Raw genomic sequence first — 24778 nt, forward strand, 5'->3', positions numbered from 1 at the left:
GGCCTTATTTGCATTTTGTGCAGGTTCATAGACAATTCTTTACTGACAGTTCTGTGACAGACACAACTGTATGGAACAGTTTGTACAAAAGGATAATGTCCCAAGATATTTGATAGAGCTGAGATGGAACGTAAAAATCTGAATCATGTGAGACTGATAGGTGATGGATGTTCAGTCCAAGCAGCTGCTTCAGGGCTTCTTTTGGCAAGAAAAAAGCTAGAAAAATGCTGCATGAGACCAGGGAGGCTTGAGGATAGAAGAATCCAGATCAACAGGGAGGTGATCTTTGTACTGTGCTGCTTTTCATTTCTCACATTTAGCTTTTTCTCTAGTTTCACTTTCTTCAGCGTTGTAGTGTTATTTTATCTTAGGGTGTATAATATGACAGTAATGATGTACATATTATCAAAAGGACACGTTTACTGTTGCTGTGCTTTCTTGTGATTTCATCTAACTAATCAGCATACCAGGCCAGTTCTCAACAGGTTGTCTTCACACCTCAGATTAAATTATTTCTGATGGCCTTCATTTCTCCTGAACCTTGTTGTATCTTTGTCTTTTTAACCTCCATCAGGATCAAGCTGTGGTAATTTATCTTTGAGCATTTGGACTCTTCACTGTTAAGAGTTATGTGAATTCATATATCTTATTACTAAACTTGAGTCCATAGACTCAAGATGTAGATTTCACATGCAGAAAATTATACTGTATTGTATAATGTATATGCATGTATTAACATATATATATATATATATATATATATATATATATATGTTTTCCCACACTTGGCATCACTAGAATGAACTGCAATATGCTCTTTAAGAGATAGTTGTCTTGTGAGGATAGATGATGTCTTTACCAGGGGTTTGGCGTTCCTGCTGCACCAACTCAGAAAAATGGGCACCTCTGAAATAGCCAGTTTGTGAGCAAAAATCCGGCATTTAACAGTGTTGATAGTACTGTGTGTGGTGTTCTCTGATAATCTCATCATAGAACAACACACATATAACAATACGGTCCCCGTAACCAATCTACAGTCTAGTCCTCCGAGCCTGACATCTCGCGTGACCGAACGTGATCTAACAAAAAAGAAGAAGAAGAACCATGGCAACAACCGGAAAAAACAACACCCAGCATGGAGGAGGATATACAAGACGAGGAATGATGGTGGACTATTGCTAAAAGAAAAATCCAGAACTGAAAAAACTAACAGACTGGAGACAGCCTGAACACAGACTTTATACCCTTCCTTGCTCCCCTGCCAGCTCGCTCTCTGATTGGCTACATTCAGTTCACGTCACAATCCACACGATTCAGGAGTCGTCAGCTTTCCCCACACACGTGAAGACTTTTGGTCGTAAATATTGAACATGTTTAATAATTCCAATTGTTGGCCACAACCCATTTCGGAGTTGATTATCGGGACAAATTTGCACGTAACACACCTCAGACAAGAAAATCTTATAACACTCAAGATAATCAGGTGTTTGCCGTCCTTGGTCGGGAAGAGGCAAAATCGGGACAAAAACAGCCCGACAATCTTATGTATCTAAGTATGAAGGAAAAACTAATGATTCCAGTATTTTGCTTGCCCCTTCTGGGCTACAAGAACAAAGATGGCTTTGTCATGTCTTAAGGCTGGCAACCAGCTGCTTCTCTGGATAAAATGAGCTCATTCAACAGTAAAGACAGAACAAGGATTACTGACATGACATATTTTTTTACCACAGACGTCCTAAATGTCACACACTGGAACTTTATGCAGAGATGAAAAAATAAACACTTTAGGGAAATAGATAAAGATAAAGATAAAACAGTGAGTGTTAAATGAATATATCTTTTTCATAGAGGGATCTCTAATAAGAGCCAACATTACATAATGTTTTCTGTTTTAGAGGACTCCATTTGAAATGTCTAACATGAACATTAGGAAATGGCTCAAGGCTGCAGACAGCTGGCCGGAAGAGACGGTGTCATTTGTGAAAACATGGGATTCTCTCTCTCTTAACTCACCAAACGTTGTGGGGAGGTGAAGTGTATGGAGGTCACCTTTCAGCAGAGTGCCTTTCGGTGTTCATGCTGTCTACTGGGGGTGCAGAATTATCCTCCTCCAGCCGGATCATGGTGTCTAGGAGGCAGACATGGAGCAAGGAGGCAGAGGGAGAAGATGTTAGAAGACAATTTGTTAAAAAAAAATTATATTGTGTCCAAATTAGGAAGTGGAATACCTATACCAGGAATGACTTTTGCAGCATTTGAAACTGAGGTCAAACATCAACAGGTTGGAAGAACTATAACACTTCAAACATCCACAATGAGCCAGAATGGTTGCTCTTTCTCACCAGAAATTAAACATTTTCCATCATAAAGTGAAGCCAAAAAACTTCACTCAGTATTTGTCTATTTTTCATGTGTCTCGCAGTCAGATAGCTCATGTTGCTCTCTGTAATATACCTTGACATCTGCAGCACTGTTGAAATCTTTGTGCTTTATGCTTTATTTATGCAATATGTTTTAATCAAGGATCTACTCAAGTTATGTGGCTACCATTCCCCACTGGATAACATCTGTCAAAGGAAAGAATGGCATGTCTTTATGTCTAGGGAAGTGTTCATGCCTTATATAGTCTGGGTCTAGTACAGTTGCCTGCTGCACATAGCTGGATGTAGCCAGGGGCTAAGGAAGGAGACCTTTTGAGAGCTCATTAAAACAGTCTTCAAGGCTTGAGAGACAAACATGAATGTACTACAAAAGAATGAGCTTGCCATTAAAAATAATCAGAAGTAATGGAGCTGTTCCCAGACTGGAAATGATCTTATTAAAAACGGAAGTCATAGCTGGCTCCATTGAGGAGATGAAAAAGGGTGACAAAGTAGAAGATGGTCAAGGTTGGGGCTTGATACTAACAATAAAATGAATCCCACACATCCAGTAATGTTAAGCAAATGAACACTCCACTTTCCTTTTCCTGTTACAAATGCAAGTTACACCTCAAGGGTCAATTTGAGGAAACACTTATTTTCTAATGGGAAGCTACATGACATTTCTGAGTAAAGAGGGTTCTTTGCTTTTTTTTTTGTAACACTGACAATTTCTCTGGCTGCGTAGAGACTAAACATGAACACACAGAATTCAAATGCAAATTAGCAGCTGTTTTGTACCCTTAAAGGAATGCAACCCAACAGGATAGTGTACTTCATTCTAATACTGACAACCTCGCTTGGCCTATCTGCTCCAAACTTAAACTGAATCTGCAGGGGTGTTTTCAAGGAAGCCATAAAGAGCGCTTAACTGAACAAGACAATTACCATTTTCAAATTTCCACTTGAAATCTGTACTCAGACTTGATCCGACCCTCAATTTACATTAAAATACCCAAAAATGATAGGGCTTTTTTCACAATAGCATGACCTGGTTATGATCCAGATAAGGGAATGTGGATGAGAAATAGCTCATTACCAGAATATAACAGCAACTAGTCTTACAATATATGTGGGGGGGGGGGGGGGGGGGGGGGGGGGGATGGGGGTGGCACTCCTTTAAAGTAACAGATAAAAGGTCAAATAATTATATAAGTTTCAGTTCACAGTCTCAAAGCAGTTTATTCTGAGGGAGAAAACTGTGATCATTTTCAAAAGCAGCTGAAAACAGACTTTGTCGACCTGAGAAACTATGTATCTGTACACCAGGTATTTTGAAGGCTCAGTGGTGCAATACACAATAATGTTAAAATGCCCCGCAACATAAGTACAATCAGTGGTGACTGTAAGCTATGCAGCAACTCATAAAACAGGTATTTGAAACTTATCTTTATAAAATAATTGCAACATTTGTGCATGTAGGCTTTCCAAAAGTCACAGTGGCTACAAGCTTGTTTAATTAGCACCATCCTTTAAAAGCTTCTAAACTAAAGCAAAGTCTTATCAGCTTGTCAAGATAATGCATGCGTTAAAAAACATGTAGAAGAAACATCTGCAAACGAACAAGCCTTACTACAGTATTGTGCAAAGCTTACAGAAATTAAAAACAAAAGAAAAAACAAAAAAAAAAAAAAACGAAAGACAATATATATATATATATATATATATATATATATATATATATATATATATATATATATATATATATATACATATATATATATATATATATCCATTATATATTCAGGTTAACAATATAATAATTATTATTTTATTTTATTTTATTTTTTTTTGTTAAGTAACTAAAGAGACAGTTCTAATTTAAAGTCTTGAGTGCTAAATACACATTTATTAAGGCTCAGCAGCACATGTGCATTAAAGCAGTTGACTGAAATTAAAGTAGCTGTATATTAAATAACCTTTAGAATTACCAGGATTTTCAGTTTCTCCTGCAGTCCTCCCTCCCTCTACCACACTTAATCACCTCACTTACTGACCTATTGTTATTCAAAGCAGGTACTCAGGCAACTTTTCAGACCCAAAGAGCAGACAGCACTCAACACAGGCTTTTGACTGTGCACCTCACAGAAATAAGTTGAAATCTCTAGAGATGAATGTATCTATGTGCTAAATCTTAGATGCATTTAACATTAGAATGGCCTAGACGATCATTTTGACCATTTTACAATTTGCATAGGACTATTAAATAATTTTGTGGAATAAATTCATAAAGCCTTGCGGGTCCCCAACGTTTCCTAAAACTACATGAATTTGTATTAAAACTAGTTTTAATATTTAATATGTAAACAACAACATTTCTACCTATTTCTGCCACACGTGGTTATTTTGACCACACCAGACTTTGTACTGTTCTATTTTTAGACATTTTGGATCTGATGCTGTGGAAGTATTCCTGTAAAGGGTGGTATGCAGAGATGAATTGATGATTTTTTTTTCTTTTTGCTGTATGTATAATACTGGACCTTGTAGTAATAAACGTCCACATCAGTGCACTGAAACCCAAACAGCTCAAAGCGATTTTCTGCAGCAGCTGCAGAAGAACGTCCACTTGCCTCACTGCAGTCGTATCAACCACATGCACGCTGCCGTCGTGCACCAAGAAGAATGTGCATGTGGAAAGAAAGCAAGAATATTTATGCATTCATGAAAATCTACACTATTTACTAAGAGGCTAAAACACCTATTGAGAAGTCTCAGCACTGATCCAGTCTCTTCTTCTGCTTCAGCAGGCTTTGCCTCACTTGACATCAGTGTCAGAGTTTTTCTTCCCAGCTTTGTGCTGCAGTCCACTTCTAGACCTCATAGAATAAAACAAGACAGTGTATAACTAATCTGAGTTTTTGCTCTACTGAAATGCTTTTAATTGACTTTACAGATAACTGGAAGGTAACTGTTGTGTGTCTATTTGCTTTATCAGATGATCACTCTGATCGATCAACTGCTGCATGAAATCATTCCACTATCAGAGATCTGAAAATGCAGATGGAGTACAAATTTATATTTCATAACAAATATAATTTCCTTTAGTGCACTCAACAGAAATGTACAACGGAGACCTGAACTGGAAGTTAGATCTGAAGGAGGATGCGGTGCTTTCAGGAAAGCATTAATAGTGCTAATTTACACGAGAACACGTAGTTGATGAGATGTTGATGAGCCGCGGGGGACTTCAGCCTTATAAACATTTTTGCAGCTCTGGAAGTTCTATGCTCTCAAAAGAAAATGAATGAAAATACTTTTCAATGACCATAACAAAAATACAGTTGTGAAAAATGCAAAAAGATATCATACTTTTAACTCAAAAAAAGCTATCACCATATAAACAATATTGCCTCACTCTATATTGCCTTTGATATATTTAAAAATTTCAATACATTGCCCAGCCCTATTTCAACTGTACAACTGTACAACTGTACAACTCCTTCCTATTAATCCAACGACAGTGGAAGTGCACCTGATTACAGTGATGTGCAATAAAAGCGCCTCAGTCCTGGCTTGAAAGGTATGTGTGAAAAGGCCCAATATCTGATGAAGACGATAATAAAATGTCTTAACCCTGAAAATGAAGAATAAGTTTAAATAAAGGGGGAGAAGTCCAGGATGTAATGTGGTAAATATTACAAGCTGATTAATTTTAGCACAAGCCATTCTGTTTTCCTAAAACCTAAACCAGCAGCAAATGAAAAAGGAACATGTGAAATAAACGTATAGTTACAGTGTAGCTAAAAAAAAACAAATTTCCCCTGTCCCAAACAGTCCCCTGTCTGGCTAACATAAAAAATGAGCTAGAGAGGAGTAGCTAGTTGAGAGGGTCAATTTGTTAGATTTGCTGAGGTTGTTAAAAGGGGAGCTCTGACAAAACTTTACTATTCTTTGTTATCCTTAAAATCATCAAGTCCAACAAAGGAATGTTTACTCACAAAAAACATCACGCTCTGCTTCATTTTGGGCAATGTCAGGATGTTTTAAACAACCATAACATTATTGGCAGGCTAACATGAATTGTCATGGTGACATTAAATCTTCTAGCAACAAAACTCTAGCACCACATATTGGACACCATTTCATGTAGCTTCAAATCTGATGACTAAATGACAAATATTACGTGGGAACTGTGGTTTTCTCGGTAGCAGTTATAAGGTGGTCTGAATGACAGAACACTTAAAAGGTTTGATAAAGCTCAAAAGATCAGGTTTTATAAAAGGCTTACGAGTAATTCTGTACTTTTTTAAACCAACAGAGAGACTGCAGCACAGGGTCAACACTGTGTACGGGCCACAGCTAAAACATGACAGACTGGATTGTTCAGATTAAACATAAACCAGTTTAAATCTCATGACACCTTAACTCACAGTCCCATATCCCTCTACTTCATAGCTCAGCATAGGTCCAGTATAAATCTTCTAGCCAAGCTCTTAAAATTTACTGGCTGAAAAGCCATTGATATCCCCTTTCACTCACTGTTTATGCTGCCTTCTTAGAGGAACTACACAGGCCCAAAAACTGCCCTTGATTAATGTGTTTTCAGCTTTATGTTATGTGAGTCAAATACCCATTCTTGGGTTAAATTCAGCGCTGCAAGTTCTGCTGGGGCATGATAAAAAGGGGCTCAATCTTCATTCATTCGGAAAATAGGAAGAACGTTTAGTGAACCTGCATCTGATATTAACCATCAAGCATCATCTTAACCTCAAAGCAAATACTATGAATGGCTCAGTATCAAATTACTAGCCTTTAAGGGATTTCCAAGAGTTGCTGTGTCTTAGAATGGCTTTTAATGATGATGATAGAGTGGAAGTCAGATGTGTGTGTGCATGACTGCATGTGATAGAGACAGAGAGAGAGGGATTATGATCAGGTGTGTGTTTTTAAAATTGTTAAGTCATATACTTGGGTATGTGAAACTTGTGTTTTTAATGTGCCATGTAATAGTATATATATGCAAAGCACTTTTTGCTACTTTTTGTATAAAAGTGCTACATAAAATTTGAATTGAACTGGAAGTGTGTGCATTATCTGCAGCTATAACACTGCATATAAGAATGTGTAGGAGCTAGGCAGATTGTGTGTGAATGAGGCAAAAATGTGCAGAAAGGCAGGAGGGCAAACACAGCAACTATGGGTTTCTTATAGCCCAACTGTGGCTGAGATGCAGCCAAGGTCATCCTTTTACTTATGACATACATGGAGCCAGACTTAGCCTCTCACTTGGACGCTCTCCATCTGCTTCCACTGATAAGACTGGCTACTTCATGAGCAGCAGGCAGACACCATGGCTCTCTATTGTGCATAATATAGGGTGATTAAACCAAATTAATATTCTTGTGGTTTGCAAAAATGAAGATAGGATTTTCACACAGTATAATGTTTAATTGAGATGCCGATGCTTGTGCATTTCTTTAAATATATATTGATGCTGGTGTAAAAATGTTCTGTATATGAGTAATGGCAAAGAAAATGAAAAACAATGAAGTCTTACCTCTCTTAAATAGGTTTTTGGACAAATGTGGACAGGAATATTCTACTAACTGGTTTAGCATATCAACCAGAAAGACAGTAAGCAGTAGAAGGCCAGATCAGCTTAACAAAAATATTAGAACCTTAACCAGACTGTGTGGCCTGCCAACAGCACAGAAGATTTTACTCTTTTTAAGTTGTTGTAAAATGGGAGAGGTTAATATGTGTGCAGCTGGCTGACCAGTAGAAATGCTCTGCCTTCTGCCGTTCAACACTCTACTTTGTGAGCAAAAGCTCGCTTTAAAATTCATGAGAGAAAAAATATATCTCGCTGTTACATCAGTGAGGAGACTGTGGATTGTTCTGTGAACCTCCCTTTTGTTTTACCTCATGAATTCTAGAAATAGATTGGTTAAAAACAGGAGCTCTAACAGCGAGGGAAATAAGGGTGATAAATACTGTATGGGAGTGACATTACTGTTTAAAGAGATTAGAGAGGTGCCATGTTTGTGGCTGTCATAAGTAAATGCATGATGGTACTTACAAAAGATAATAAAATGTTTAAGAACGTGGCAATAAAGTAATGAAGACTCACACTATATGCACTGGGAGGATGTTTTATATTGATTCTGCGTGTTGTCTGTGTGTGGCATGTCAAACACGCTGTGCTTCAGCACACCAGAAACAAGTTCCTGGATCAATAAACCACAGAAACTTTGGTAGCAACCTAACCACAGGCATACTGTTTTGTTCATTAACATTTCACACTGTTAAAACGAGTCAATTTGATGAGCCATCTGTTAAACACTGCTATTTCCTCTCATGCACACACACACACACACACAAAAACACACAGATCTGTCCAGAACTTCAAATACCAAAATCCAAGCAAAGCTTCTCCGACACCGAGCGGTTCCCAGACTGATCACCATAACTACAGCTGATGATCTCAACATGCGATGCTTCCTGTTAAATGGGCCTTAACCCATGGAGGTGGACCAATTGGCAGGAAATGAGACCAAATTGATTGGGAAACAGATGGAAGAGAAGCAGCCACAATAAAGCCCATGAGGCTGTAAAGGAAGGAAGAGTGAGGATGAAAATGAGAGTGAAAGAAAGCATGAAATCAAGGAAAGATTATTTTTTTCAAAGCTTAGTAGAGAATAAAGATACTTCTCTTTCAAACTGTCAGCCTTAAAAGTGAAGTCCGAGTTTTAGCATTAAAGAGCAAAAAGTGCAACTTTGAACAGTAAGGTTTGTAACTGCTGCCTTCATTTCAAAAAGTTGCAAGTCTTGAAAAACCTTTGTATTTTATGTAATCTTTCAAAAAAAATAGGACACAAGAAAAAACAGAGAGGCCTTGAAAAGTCGCCAAAAGCAAAACGTTTTTACCTTCTCACATTTCTAAAAAGACATCTCTGTAAAGAGTTCCAACTCCTACGACATCTCTATAGTCACAGCTCATTTTCAGACAGATTTAGGCACCATTCAACCTCCGTTTTCAGATATATCAACAATGATGACAGAACAGGTCTTTGTGACCTTCCAAAAGCAACAGCATAAATGACTAAACAGTCAAGATCCTCAAAGGCATAATCAGCGATCCAATTATAAACACATGGGTCAGAATTCAACAAGGCCTTTCTGAACATTATAAATTAACTTTATCATTATTATTATTTTTTTTTTTTATTATTATTTTTTATTATTATTATCAATCCAGCCAACATCCAGCTCTCATTTGTCAGTGCTCTGTGAATCATGTTAACTTAGTTACAGGGGATTTTATTATTAATTTAATGTGTGATGTTTGCATCAATTTCCACATGTCTTGGCAAATAATAAAAATACATTTTGGCTATGTTATCACTATTAGCACAGCCTGTTTAGTTTTCATCACACATGCATGACAGAGCACACATGCTTTGTTCCTAGTTTCCCACTTTTACAATGATAATATCAGAAAAAAGAAACCTGGCAACGCATCAATAAAAGCGAGGAGAAAGCAAGCTTCAAGACATGCCTGGCATATATTATTCCATTAATTAGCTTCTTAAAAGAAATCATTAAGGATACATTCACGGTATCATAGATACAAGGTCTGCTGTGTATTTTTTTGTGTGTTTGTTTAATCCACAGGTTATTTTGAAATTTCTATGACCTTTGCAAAGTAATTAAACTGAGGGATGATTACCAGTTTCACATACAATAAATAAGTTTTGAAAGAGAGCGCTTACTGAATGGCCAGTCAGATTTAGTCTTCTCAATGGCTTATGATGACCAGATAAATGCAAAACACACACTTTTCAGTGTTTTTCTAGAGGACTTCATTCAGATTAACTTAGTATTTTGCTGTTTTATGGCCATGAAAGTTTCTAGATAGATAGAAAAGACAAAAAGAAAATACAATTATTTTAAAAGGGTGTTTCTTCGCTGTAAATTAATTATAAGTTCAAACAAGTCTGTGTACCAGTGAATATTTAATGCCATTACTGAATTTAAGTGGTGTCTACCACATGTCTGCTGCTATTGACAACCTATTGATCCTGGTGAAGCCAGATAATAACAGGTCTATGCCAAGTTAAGTCAACTTAAAGTCAAACATATTCATACAAAGTGCTTTAAATAAACAGGTTGTTAGCAAAGTGCATGAATCATCGGTGAAGCAACGAGTCTGAGGTTGATGGTAGTTATCTGCTCAGGGTGTGAGTTTTAAAAATCTAAACATGGTCTACAGATCATTAACCCTTCAGAGCTACACTGACCTCAAATGTTCATTTGATCTCCTCATGTTTTAGTGAGTGTGGAAGTGGAATGGGGTGAGATTGTGTGGGAGGGGGCACCACTTTGATGTTGTAATGCAACATTTCTTTTATCTCCCACGGAGCGTTTGAGACCGGACCGGCTGTCCAAAAACTCAATTAGAGACACTCTGAATGTGAGCCGACAGCATAAGAGGAGGCGTGATCCACAGAGGTGTGAACAAATGCAATTATTACTCCCCAAACGACCACAAACTGAGAAATACAAACAATAAGGAGAAATTTTTAAGATGCAATCTGCTCTTTCTTTATTGCAGTGGGAAAAAGACTAAACAGAACATATATATTTCAGCAGCTTTCTATATGGCAGCAAGATGACTAAAGAAAAACACTTTTTCTGTTTAAGAGGGGCTTTAAATATGTCCCACCTGGCCAGTGTAAAAACAAATGTGTCATTAGTGTTCAAATTATTGGTTAATATTAAGTTGGGTGGATAATTGAAGGCAGCCTGCTTGACAAATGGTGTGTATCCTTGCTGCATGGAGAGAATTCTTCATCCCATTTTGCCAGATGTCAGCCAGGGTTTCATCATCAAAAATATCCCAGTGCAGAATAAAAGAATTCTGCAGCTCAAAGCGCTTAGTGTGTTCACTCAGCCAAAACTGCCTGTGTTGTTGTTACTCACTTCATTAAATATAATGTACCTTAAAAACATGATGAAAGAAGAAGTTGGAAGGGAGAGAAGCACAAAGGTAGAAGGGATGGAAGGTAGGAGAAGCAGAAGAGGTGGCTGCATCTATTTGCTGTTTACATGAACTGGATTGGCAGACCCCCTTGCATTCTTTGATGACACTGAAAAGATGCACTGCAGCTTAGGTGAGGAGGGAGGAAAGTGGAGAGGAGAGGATGTGGGGAGGAAAAGAAGCAGAGGTACGGCTTTTTACATCAGGCCTTTCATCTCTCTTCTGCCATCGGTCATCAGAAAAGGGAGAACACTGACTCCCAAACACCGCTCCTCATTCCAATTTCATTTAACTCGGGACTGGTTGAGAAACAGGACTATATTACAATGTCCCAAAAGGCGCAAAAAGAATTATTCATGCACAAAGGAATTTAAATGCATTGTCAGAGCGCCAGTACTAACAAAAGAATATTCTTGGTTTTCAAATAAAGCTGGTCCTCCATCAGGCGAAAGCTATTTCTAACCTTCATTCTACAGTAATGAATTATTTCCTGTGGCCACAGCGACAAAACAAAAAAGAAGGCTAACGTTTGGCGCGAACAACTTCAAGAGAATAATTTGGTCTCTTAAATCACAGGACACTGAACGTCTCAACAAACACACAGAGACAAAAAAAATGTCTTTTTCTCACACATCAGTGAGCCTGACTGGGTGAATTTTAATATGTTGTAGCTATTATTAAGTATGCATAAGGCTAAGAAGTGTTTGTGTTTTCAAGGAATCCCATCAGAGAATCATATGTTTGGGAGTGTTATGAAAATTTGCCTAAAGAAATCATGGGAACAATATATGTGGGCTATTTGTTTGCCTTTTCACAAGTTATTTGTGCAGTTTAACCTTCTAAGTCTGCACAAACAGTTGGTCATATACAGTCAGAGGCAGACCCAAAGTCCCCACTGCAAGAACTTATTAAAAACTTAGCAATAACGGTGACTGAAGTAATGAGTAGAGAAAAACCAAATGGCTGGATAAGAAATCAGCTGAAAAAACAAAGCACAAGTAATGCTAACTAAAAGAAATCTCTGGCAGCTCTGGACTCAATGGTAAACTTCCTTTTAGTGTATGACACATCTTATGAAAAAATACATAACATACCCAAAAAGTTAGACATAAAAAATGAAACATTTGTCTTTTCTTTTATGTAGCATACCTGATGGATCAAACAGCATGTCTCTACAAAATTATTGTCATTTATGGACATGCAACAGACTAATAGCCACAATCCGTGGCAATGACCAGACACTCTCACAGACAGTGTTGCTGTGATTAATGACCAGGATTGAAACATAGAGGGGGTGCTGTGCAAAAGAAACAAAGTCTAAAGACAGCAGAAATGAAAATGAGTTAGATCTGGACAGATTTTAATAACATTAACAACTCTGGGGATGAGTGTAAAATTTGTAAGATATCAAGCAGGCTCTACAGTACAATCTTTATAGACATATTAGAGTTTTTACTGAAACACATCCATCCATCCATCCACCCATCCATCCATCCATCCACCCATCCATCCATCCCTTTTCTCTACCTACTTATTCAAAATAAGGGAAGAAGGAGCCTATCACATGATTCCTCTGAATAATTTTAATAATATACACACCTAATGTGTATGCATACACACTAATCATGTGTCAAAACTCTGCTAAAATTGGATAAATCAAAAAAGCTAAAGGTGAAAAGAGCCATTTAGGAGCCAAAATAATTGTCTCTTTAACCTGAGCTCAGTCAATTGATCTGGATCTCTAAAGAAGAAGCAAAGTTCCCACTTGCCCAAAACCCTTTGTTCAAGACCCCATTGATGTTCAGACAGAATCACAGCTGCAGCCAACCTATAGCCACAGCAAAGACACTTTAAAGCTTGTTTTTCAGGTCACAGTGGGCTCCTCGAAAGTATCGGAGATGTATATTGATATTATCCATGGACCGGAGAACAGGCTGATGGGGCTGTCTGTAACTGTTATTGTTAGAATAGTGGGAGAGACAGTTATCTATTTTTTAAGCAACTGAAGTCAAGTGAAGTCAGTTTTATGTATTTAACATATTTTAACACAGCAAAACTTTGACCAAACTGCTGCACAAAAGATTATATAAGATAAATATGAATAACTAGTGAAAACTTAAAATATTTAAGTAAAAACATTTTGTTGATAAATAAGCTGCATTGAAAACTGCTAACTGAACGTCATATAAAAAGTCAAATTTTCCATTTAAATGGTTTTAAATGTGCAAACTGAACAAAGAACCCCAGCTGCTGACTTGTTTTAAACAGCATCACCTTGAGAAATCTTTTCTTCTCTCTGTTATAGTCTGTTTTTTAGTGGTTAACAACATTATAAAGACCATCTTTTAAAGAGTGATTGATTTCTCTTTGCAGCTGTCTCATTATCCATTGGGATACCAAGGACCTTCTCTGTGGGACACAATTTATTATCCTGTGAAAGGATAATGATATTTGGAGTACAGGCTCATGTTTCCACAACGGCTGTTTTTAGTTATTTAGATTTTTCTGTCAATACACAGAGTGGCAACATTTATCAATTATTTTAAGCTTTTTCTACATTTTAATCACAACTATTCACAATACTGACTCTTTGACAAGTTATCTTTTAATCTTTAATCTTTTAATTGACTCCACATTTTCATTTAGTTTAATCTAAAATTTTGAATGCACAAATTGTGACACTTTATGACAGTTTTTTTGTCATTTATTTTTTCTTTTAATGAGAAACAGCTAAATATGAATTAAAAAGAGAAACTAAGCAGTCTTTCAGCTCTTCGTCAGAATATCTTTGAATGAAGTTATTCATAAAAATGTGGCAAATATTTTAAATTTTAATCAAAAAAGATCATTTTGCAGCCTGTTTTCCAATTTAATTACTTCCAGTGCTTCTATGGCACAGCAAAAATGTTTTGTATCCAACAAAATGACGAAAATAAATCATGACCATTTCGGAGCAAAGTCAGAACAACACACAGGACTGAACAGATAAATATTAGCCACTGTCATTAGTTGATGTTACAGATTGGCTGATTCCAGTCAACAAGCTGATATCCATCAACAGAGATGTTAGGCTGATACTGTATATCTGTGCATCCCTAATCACAAAGGGTTTTTTTTATCTATCCCAAAGGTACTGTGAAAGTAATCTATACTCTGATTCAGGATTTGAAACTGAAACAAATAAGCACTTAAAGCAATGCATAAAAACCCTACAACATAAAAATCACATGCTCCTCAAAGTTTGATGCAGCATAGATGAACCAAAAATCATAGAATAATGAGAGGCAATAAAATAATACTGATGCAAATCGCAGTCAAAACGACATGCATGAACTGAAGCAGCATAACAGCTTTAATAAATCTTCTCATAAATAGCTGTTTGGTTTTTTGGTTTTTTGGTTTTTAACACATGCAGAGCGTCTTGTGCTCCATTTCTTTGTTACTCTGCTCTGCTGGATCAAGAGTTAATTCTGCTCAGAGAGACTGTGGGCTGCAAGTGACAGCTGTAAATTAATGATTCATTATGGCCAGTATAAGCAAATAGTGAGCCGGTGATGGAGCAAAATGGATTTACATTCACATCCAGCGTCGACCATGACAACTCTTCATGTTAAAAATTTTTCACAAGGCCATGTGGAAAGATTTTAAAAGCAGCACTGGTCTTTAAAACCACTGGATTAAAAAAAAAAAAAAGAAAAAAAAAAACTAAAAGAAAAAAGCATATGGCACATGTTCTGCTTAGATTCAACTTCTGACAAATCTGAAACCCAAAAACTTCTATGCTCATAATTATCCATTATAAATTTGATATATGGATTCCTCGGCCTGAGGCTAAAGCTGAATTTTCCATTTCCTTTTCACTGAGGACAGTCACTCCAGCTCTCACTACATTTCCATCACACCATATATTCAGAGACGCGAGAGCAATTATAACAGTAAAAAAGAAAAATCGGATTCTGTTCAATCTGCGGGATACTTGACGCTAAAGAGGACATCATAAAATTTTGATAGACTATTTCAAAAATTCTTCCCCAGCATTGGATTAATAAAGAGAAAACTGCACAATTGCAGAACATGTTGTACATGCATATTCACTTAAGAGATACACCACTGATTTTATTCATGCTGTGCTCTAGGAACAGTTTGTGTCTGACACAGGAGACTATTTTCTTTGCTTCAGAACTCCTGGCATAGCAATAAAGCAAAAGCTTTTTGAAGGTCCACACATGTGAGTCTACAAAATTCTTAATCTCCTGCATCCACAGATGCACTAATGGCTGTAAATTCAGCCAAGCATTACAGATTATTTTATGCATCTTTACTTTCTTTATTAGGGAGGCTGTTGCTCAAGCTCACATTACAGTATATCACCCATTCCTCTCACCTTTTCCAATTTCCACTTGCCTCACCATCTTTTTAGAGGACCACAGGAGTGAGTGAATCGTTAAATTAAACAAAGGTATTATAAGATCTGGGAATTTTCCATGAACATGTCTGTTAAAAAGTTTAGAGAACAAATATAACCTATAACCAAATGTTTAAATCTCTTAAATTCCTCAAAAATATACTGTTTAAATGTATTGTCTTATTTGGAGAGCCACTCTTGACGTCTCCTGGACGTACAATCAACCGCATATGTCTCTCTGATGGATGAAGCGCAAGCAGAGATCGAATGACTTCACTGTTTAAACATGTGTTGTGTAAGGTTGAGCCACATCCTGTCCTTTCTTCTGACTGATTGCAGCAAACGTAAAAATGCCCGTACAACCCGTACAGGACTCGGTTAATGGCAACGAGGGTCTACGAGGGGCAAGAGCGGGGGAAAGACTAATCAATGTGAAGCATGCAGGCAAGATAAATTAGAAGAGAAGGTAAAAGCTGTGAGTCTGATTATGTGCTGCTAAATCTAAAAACTAAAGAAAACAATGCCCCAGCAGCACTCCGTGAGTAAATAAATTGAGTGAATTTTGAAAGACGAAGGACTCATTTGAGTCCTGTGGAGCCCTCAAAATTGTGTTACTATGAAAAATTTAATTTTTCTTTTTTTTTTAGATATCCTGATCTCTAAAGAGTCAGAAAGACACAACAGATGTTAATAGGAGGCTTTGGGTTTATTTAAAATAGAACGATCTAGTTAACAATAATTAAAACATTTCTTTGCATACTTTCTAGATTAATTTCTAGCAGACGAAAAATATTTATACTGACAGAAAACACAAGAATTATTGTCTTGGAGGCATAACATTATCTGCCCACTGGATGCAAATGTGATCATTATTTTTCACTCCAAAAGTTTCCATGGCTATACAAAAAAATATCACAAAACCACAAAGGGATTCTGGAAAGTTCCCAGTTTCTTATTGAACCAGTCAAAATCAATAGGCTAGTTTGGTTAGTGCACTTCAGAGAGCTTTAGCAATTGCATTACAGTTTGCGCACATGCAATAAAATATTTCCTCCTGCTCTGAATTGTTCTAATATTTCCACAGTTTGATCCTATAAATGGGAAAGTTAGAAAGATGGTTCAGCACATTGTTAGGAAAAATAAGGATGTTGTTAAACCTTTTACATGTTACCACAGGAAACCCTAATACGCTTCTAGTTACAGGGATGCACGTCAAATGCATTTAAAGCATCTATCCCCATAATTTGTTCCGATTAAATAAACTGATTACAACGTTACTGTCTCTGAAGCATTTTGACAGATTTCTCATTTCACCCCTCAGCTGCTCTCAGACGCATTTAACAGGGAGACAAATAAATCCTGGTTTAGACACCTGGCGGTGCAAAGACTGAGTCAACACAAATGAGTCAAGGAATTTTAAACGTCTGGAGTCACTTTCATCAGTATTCTTGCCTTGTTAATGTTATTGTTCTCTGTATCTCATGCAACAGCCAAGTGGTCTAGACCATCAAGCTGCTAGCAATTAAAACACATACACATAGCAGTAATGCGATTAGGTTTCTTGTCATCAGCACATGATAATGCTTGGAAACTAACCATGGAATTAAGACAGAGCTCAAACACTGGATTGTGAACAATATAAATAACCTTTGCCACATCCTGATTATGATATATGGAGAGCAAAGTTCTGTGCTTAAACCTGCTGCCAAAACTTAGATACAATAAAAGGGTAATTACCAAACCAGGGCAGTGACTCATACTCCGTTCCACTTGCTTTACAAAGAATGGTCAATCATTGGTCACCTATTGTATCAGCTAAGATCCTGATATCCAACAGACAAATAATAAATAGAGGCAGCGAAGTGGTCACAGGGTTGTTCCCCTCCCCTGTAGGTTCTCACCTGCTGAGGATTAAGGAAGATGTGACTGGTGTAATGATAGAAGCATAAGGAAAATTAAGCAGATGGCTACAAACTCTAACTGGCCCTCTGTGCCTCTACAAAAAAATGTGATTTAATAAGATTAATTTAAAGAGCTTTACTGAGACTAATCTGACTAAAAATGAGTGGTTAAACAAACATGAACAGTGGGGACAGAACAAAAACGTGGTACAGCCTGAGAGAAAACTCAAAAGAGCTTACTCAGGGTCATCAAAAACATGTAGTCTCTTTTTAATGAAATATCACTGTGAACACAAGTGTGTGAAAGAAGAGCTAGAACAATTGATCTTACCAGCTTAAAGCTTTCTGTAATTACACTCACGCTTTTTATTGCATCCCCTAGATCTTAGTGGCATCCTAGAGGTTTGAAGCTGCAATGCTGAGAATTAAAATGTAATTACAAAGTTTAATAGATTGCTCTGGTGCCACAAACTTCTGTTTATAGAAAGATTAAACACTCAGGGTAAGAACATGCTTGTGGTATTACAGTCAGTGCTTTTCAGTGGCTACATGTTGCTGCTCAAGTAGAAGTGTATTTTGGTAGGTTTTTGAGGGGCCATCAGGCACAGGGTGAGGGACCCGAGAAGAGGCAGGGGTCCAAAACTGCAATCATTCACTATAAACAGATGTAAAACGATGAGAAAAAAGTAAAAATGGCTCACACTACTAAATGGGAGACTCAGAATGAGCTAAAAACAACAACAAGGAGCATGTTAGAAACAGAATATATATCAAAATACTTAAAACAAGTACAAGTGGACTCAAACCAGCAGCTAAGAGAGTCCCCCTCAAGCTCACCATGAAAGAAAAAAACTTAAAATGATTTCAAAAACACAATTAATAAAAGAAAATAAATAAATAAATGAGAAAAATCTGAATATGGAGCATTGCCAAAAATGACTAAAAGAACAAGTTAACCAAAAATAAAGGCAAAAAAAGCCTGTCAACAACCACAGTGAGAGTAAAATCACTGAAATGAAGACACTCAAAACTATAACACCGAGATTAACCAGAAAGAGATGGGGCTCTTAATGGGGGGGCCTTTTGCTCTGATTTTTTACTCCTGCACAGCAAGTTTGACTGTTGGATTTGAGTAATATTTAAGACAAACGCAGGGTGCCGAACCGTTCCTGTCTACATTACATCAATAATAGAAAGACATCAACATGCATTCATATCAATTATGGTCATCAACAAACAATTAAAGATTGGGCTTTTTTTTTAATTGTTCATATTATCAATCCTTTTATACTTTTATTCCAGAACAAAAGTTCAAATTAAAGTGGTAATACAATGCATAAATCAACAAACTGTGCATGATATAAAGTCTGCATCATGACTCCTAATCTATAAGAACACAGTGTCAGCTTTGCTCCCGCAAAAATGTCCAAACTCAAACTAAAATAGAGCCCCGTTTTGTGCTGCTCCCAGCTCTACTACTCCACAGCAAGAAGCCATTCTCTCTTTTGCCTTCCTTGTTTGCAACTTTCATTTATAGAGATTTAAACTGAGCCCAGGCCAGGAATCCTAATTTATAAATCAAGCTGATTTAACCATTGTAACCATTAACCACTGTATTTTCATGTTTATGCCGTATTTTCAGCTGACAAAATATTAATAAATAGAAGATCCCACAACTCCAGTGTGTCGCATGTATATGCAATAAATATAGCCTGCTCCTGTTATGATTACATTTCAAAGAAACACAGAGGGTACCAAGCCAATAAACTGTTTCTATTTTTTCTACCAACATTACCCTGCCAAAAACCTTTGTATGGAGACATGCCAGGCCATTGCATCCATCCTTTCTTGCTTCTCGACTGCTCCTTGTCCAAAAGAAAGCACTATAGTTAATGCACTCTGCCCATCCACCATATCTTTTCGTTTCTAAGAAATTGTTCATTTTGCTCTACAACTTTTTAAAACCTGTTTACCATACTTCTACAGCTTTTCACTGATAAAGCTGCTCGAAGTGGGTTTGCACAGCTGATATGGATAAACACAACACAGATGACTGATTTTAAAAAAGCAGCACAGTGATTCATGCTTTTTCACTTCTCCAACAAAGCTTTCATATCATGCCAAGCTACACACATTCCTGTGATAAGCTTGAGATTATTATCCCTTTGCTAAGTGGAAGTAATCCCTGCAGACGTGTTAAAGGTTTACACCAATCCATCCACATGTAGGTGTGGAAAAATCATCCAGGGAAAGCTGGAATTCTCTCATCACCCAGACATGGATGGTTGCCTCAAGGGACTGAATCAGCCATTTTTTGTGCTTTATTTAATTCAGTTTTCCTTCAGTTAAAGTTTAGGTGTTGGCAACTATAATCCATGTTAACTGGCTTTTTGTCTGTTTGGTAATGAAGGTTCACTCTCTGTGTGTGAGCTTATAGTCAAACCTGCGTGTACAGTGCTACAGAGACATAAGAAACACAGTATATTATTCACAGTGTAGTTATATTGCTGCTTAAGCCCTACAGCTCCAACTATTTTTTTAAACTTCAATCTGAAAAACATCATGAAACTGAGTCAGTAACAGCTCCTCAACTACAAGATCATACCAAGAAGCTTTTGGCTTCGGGACAGTTGGAAAGACACTCTTTGTCCTTGTCACCAGGCCAGAGGAAGATTTGAAAGCACCATTAAAAACTGATGTCACAACTTATAAAACCTGGACATTAGAGGGTGAAAAAAAAGCTTTACACAGCAATAAGTCAGTGGTACTGATGCTACTAAACCTGGTCTAAAAACTACCAACACTCAAGTCTAAAAAATCTTTTCACATTGAGTTATATTCATTACAGTTCTCTTGTACTAAAATGTGTAGCACTTAGAAACCTTCAGCAAATGGCCCTAGTTAAAATACTAATTACAAATCAAAGACACAGGGTTACACAAAATTAAATAAAATAAATAAACACACAGCAGTGAAGCAAACTGCAGCTTTACTACAGACAGCAACATTTTCAGTTTGGTTCATAAACCAAAACAAATTCTCTTACTCTATCTTGCTGTGATCAGATGTTGTTCGCTTGTTACCATTAAAAAAATTAAATATCCCCACCATGTGCATCTCTCCCATTTGTCTAATAACCTGTCCAATAAGAGTACCCAACTGTGCCACAGAAAAATAACAAAGTATTGACCCAAACACCTTCTGAGGCATTCACAGACAAGATAGCAAATTGGAGTAAAATTATTTCTGTCTCCTAGTATTGCTTTAGACACATGTAAATGTCATATGCCTGGAGGCTGAGGGGTCTTGCTGGCTTAAATTAATTTTTCTACGCAGAGTTTAGCCAGAGGATTCACTCTATTTTTCACAAGCCCGGTATAAGTTGTACAACTCCTTGTTTATTTCTAAAATGTCAGACAAGCTGAGGAAAGGGAACGACTCAAAGACAGATGTACTACACTGGATTCTCTTAAAGTATGATACAGACCTGTTTGGGGTGCTTCCAAGAAAAAAAAACATCAAGACACTAATCACAAGATGCATCACTTATTTTACTTGATTTTGAGCATGTGGCTCCAACTTTGATGCTCAGTGCACAATTTCACCAACAGCTACCTTCAAGCATCACTGGGCACACAAGAAGAGCAAACAAACCTTATAAGATGGATTATTCAGGTGAATGGGTGTAATGACGTTGTGTAAACAACTGACTCAATCCTGTCTGTAACTTTAAAGATCAATATTTGATTTTCAAGGCATGACTGCAGTCACTACTCAAATTTTTAACGGTACTATTGAGGGAAGAAAACAAGGCCTCATAAGCACAACTTATATATTTTGGCTAGAGTCATGCATGCACACAAGACCTGGAATATTGCTCACAGACATAATTCAACATAAACAAATACAATAAATAAGTTTTAAATACTACTCCTCATAAGGCTTGTTAAAATGGAGGATATGCTGTGTGGTAAGCTCAAGGAAATAGAGATATTTTGCACAGAAGCCAAGTCTTATGCACTCGCTCATCCTTTAAAATTGCATGGCATTATGAATATGCTTTAAAAGTGTCCTTGTTCTACATCCTCTGCTATGATCATCTAAATAAAGCTCATAGACTCTTTTGCTGCTCCTCAAGGAGTTTTTGTTTAGTTCTGGTTTGGAATTGGATCACTCTCTGTTTTAATTCTGTAACAGGTGTAAAATAAAAGAGTGGCAAAAAAAGAGGGGGATGCATTTAAAATAACAGCAAGATAGAGGAGCAGGCACATTGCTCAAAGATTAAACAGGCATGATCCATGAAAGGCACGAGGATGATCAGTCGTTCTGTAAATATATGAGAAACATTGGGCTAACCAGTAGCTCTGATGTCCAAAATGCATCACAACCAGAATCTGAAAATTGGCTGTTTTATCAAAGAGTTGTTATAATCCTTTTTTTTTTTTTTTTTTTTTTTTAATTCAGGCTTTTTAGACAAAAAAAAAAGTCTTAATTCTGCTTCTGCACTAAAATGCACTGATCACTGCACCTTTTATTCAGCTATTTAACTGGTTATTTAACTGGAGAAGTGAAACACATTAAGATCATAAGATGGGAAAAGATGCAGATGCTGTAATGAAAGCCAGAGAGGTCTGCTGCAACAAGATTGTTAGTAGTTGATTTAGTAGTTATTGACCAAATTAAAGCAAGGGTTTATTCGTAGAATATTCTATAAAATAGAGGCTCATACTAATTAATTTTCTAATCTGACTTTAAGATTTTACTGATAATGTAGGAGAGATATAAGCTAAAAAGTAATTCTGCATCACCACTTAAAAGCGTGGCCCCTATGATAGTGTGATGCCCAACCTATACTGTAATTGCAAAGGTTATTTGGTTGCAGATGTCAGGTTCAGCAGGTTCAGAGAGTTGAACTTCAGCTGGGAATCTGCATCAGGAATTTAACTTTGATCCAAAGAAATCACTTTTAGTTTAATTAACATCTATAGCAAATAGAATATTTCATAAATGAAACACTGAAAAGTCGCCACTGAATCCACATTTTTGTGATTGAAATGTCAACATTTGTAAACATCTAGATGTGGTTGAGGGCATTTAGCTCACCTGGTAGAGCCGCCGCCACATTTACAGAAGCTACAGCTCCTCAACACAGCCAGCCCAGGTTTGAATCCCAGAATGGGGCACTTTGCTCCCTGTCATCCTCTCCCACTCCCTTTCTTGTCCAAGTTTCTAAAAAAAAAAAAAAGTTATATTTTCTTAAATGCAGTTGCGTTTTCTGATGCACTGTTTATGCACATATTTACAGGCCCATTGTAAATATGACACAGAAAGCTGTCTTCTATGTCAGCTTAAAACAACAAGTGAATGCAGGTGGAAGAAAGTTGCAGAGATGAAAAAAAATCATTTACTCTATGTTAGATCTTCTTCTCGCTCCATCATGACTTGGTGATAGATCATTACAAATGCAAAAGATGTGATTTAGCCAGGATGTACTCTGTGCCTGGTGTACAATTTACCACGGTTGAAATGTGCTTGATGAACTGTATTACAAAAGCATGAGGGAGTCTGGCAGAAAAAAGAAAAAAAAAAAACAAAAGAAAAAAAAACACAAATGGAGGTAATGACAGAAGGTGCAGCATACATTTTTCAGATCTAATGTGTGAAACATTTCTTGGCAGAATCCTAAAAAGAACGTACATACTGATACACTCTGATAGATCTGTTCTGACAGGACTCTAATCACACAGCAGCATTTAATCTAACTTCATGCTGGAATTATTTGACTTCCAATGTTTTTAGTTTATCTTTAAATGAGAAGATTCACGTTGTGACAGCAGTAAAGCAGAATTCGTATGCAATCATCTCAAACCGATGATGAAAAGGTGTCCTTACTGATCCAGCAAAAGTAAGTGCCTGAACACATTAAGTCACATAAATGAGAGACAAGTGAAAGGAAAAACTCTCTGTCTTTGTAAAGGGCCACATCTCTGTAAGTCTACTGAAAGGATGGAGCTTCATTCTTCGTGAACATATTTAGTGTTTTTATAGTACTGATGGAGAGCACTGTCACAACATCACAGCATATGATTCACATAAGTTTCATCGAACCATTCAGTGACCCTTTGTGATTTGTATGAATGGGAGAATTGTCCTCCTAAAGGAGCCTGACACCTTCAAAATGGAGATGTTTCATCAAAGGATAAAGTTCATCCCTCTGAACTATTTTGTATTGATTTGGGCCCATCAATGCCAGGAGAAAGCCCTTTGACAAGAAAGAGCCACTGGGTACTTTCACCATGAAAGAGTCAAGCGTTCCCCCATTTATAACATGGTGAATCAATCAGGAAATCACTGAAACCACAACACAATATTTATCTAAAAGTAAGTGTCAGTGTTTTGTTCTTACCAACAAAGTCTAATCACGTCCTGCAGTCGGCTATTCCTCCTTCCATAAAGTAATGCACAAGCACCACTGACACCAAATAAACCCTGTCGACCACAATTTCCTTCCCTATTTAAAGATCCCAAGTATTTAAAGTTAGTGTCACTTAAAAAAGAGTCACTCTACAGAGTTTCTGTTTCCCTTTGTGAATGATGCTTCTTGCTTCAGCTTCCTGATCAGATCTTACCCTCCTTTCTTCTCTTTCTCATTTCAATACAAAATCAGAATCAATTGGGCCTGTTTACAGTTTTATACAAGCTGCAAAACATGAGGGGATGCTAACTATTTAATTGTACCGTGCAGAACATCTGTGGAAAAGCATCTGCTTCAGTTATGATGCTCTTTTCTTTATTATCACTTGATCAAATTGAAAGGAAAACTCTGGAGATTACAATCAAGTATTAGATGTACTTTTTTCATTCAGTGGGAAACCCAACAAGTCAGTGGACCATGGCACAATATGTTATATTATTTAGATTATTGTAGTATGAAAAATTCTATAAAATATCCCACTGACAGATATTATTGTGTCTTTGCAGTCAGAACTGCACATTTCCTTGTAAATAGTGTTGCCTTTATGTTATGAAAAAGCTGCATTTTGTGTCATACAATATGTTTAACCAGTCT

The 24778-nt window shown here is 37.0% G+C and overlaps 1 protein-coding gene across 4 annotated transcripts in view; it reads right to left on the reverse strand.

The window, feature by feature from the left end:
* The window catches only part of chrm3a (cholinergic receptor, muscarinic 3a), a 90909-nt gene that overhangs the window by 62065 nt on the left and 4066 nt on the right, over positions 1-24778 (reverse strand). Inside the window, exons 2-3 of one of the 4 annotated variants that reach the window (XM_042011172.1) lie at positions 22813-22938; positions 2050-2128 (exon numbers count right to left, since the gene is read on the reverse strand). In XM_042011172.1, coding sequence (XP_041867106.1) covers positions 2050-2123 — 74 coding nt within the window. In that variant the 5' untranslated portion in view covers positions 2124-2128; positions 22813-22938. Of the gene's footprint in view, positions 1-2013; positions 2129-22812; positions 22939-24778 lie in introns of those variants that run through there. The other 3 variants (XM_042011173.1, XM_042011174.1, XM_042011175.1) reach the window with 3 other exon arrangements.

Source organism: Melanotaenia boesemani, chromosome 16 (assembly GCF_017639745.1).
Source record: "Melanotaenia boesemani isolate fMelBoe1 chromosome 16, fMelBoe1.pri, whole genome shotgun sequence".
Taxonomy (NCBI): domain Eukaryota; kingdom Metazoa; phylum Chordata; class Actinopteri; order Atheriniformes; family Melanotaeniidae; genus Melanotaenia; species Melanotaenia boesemani.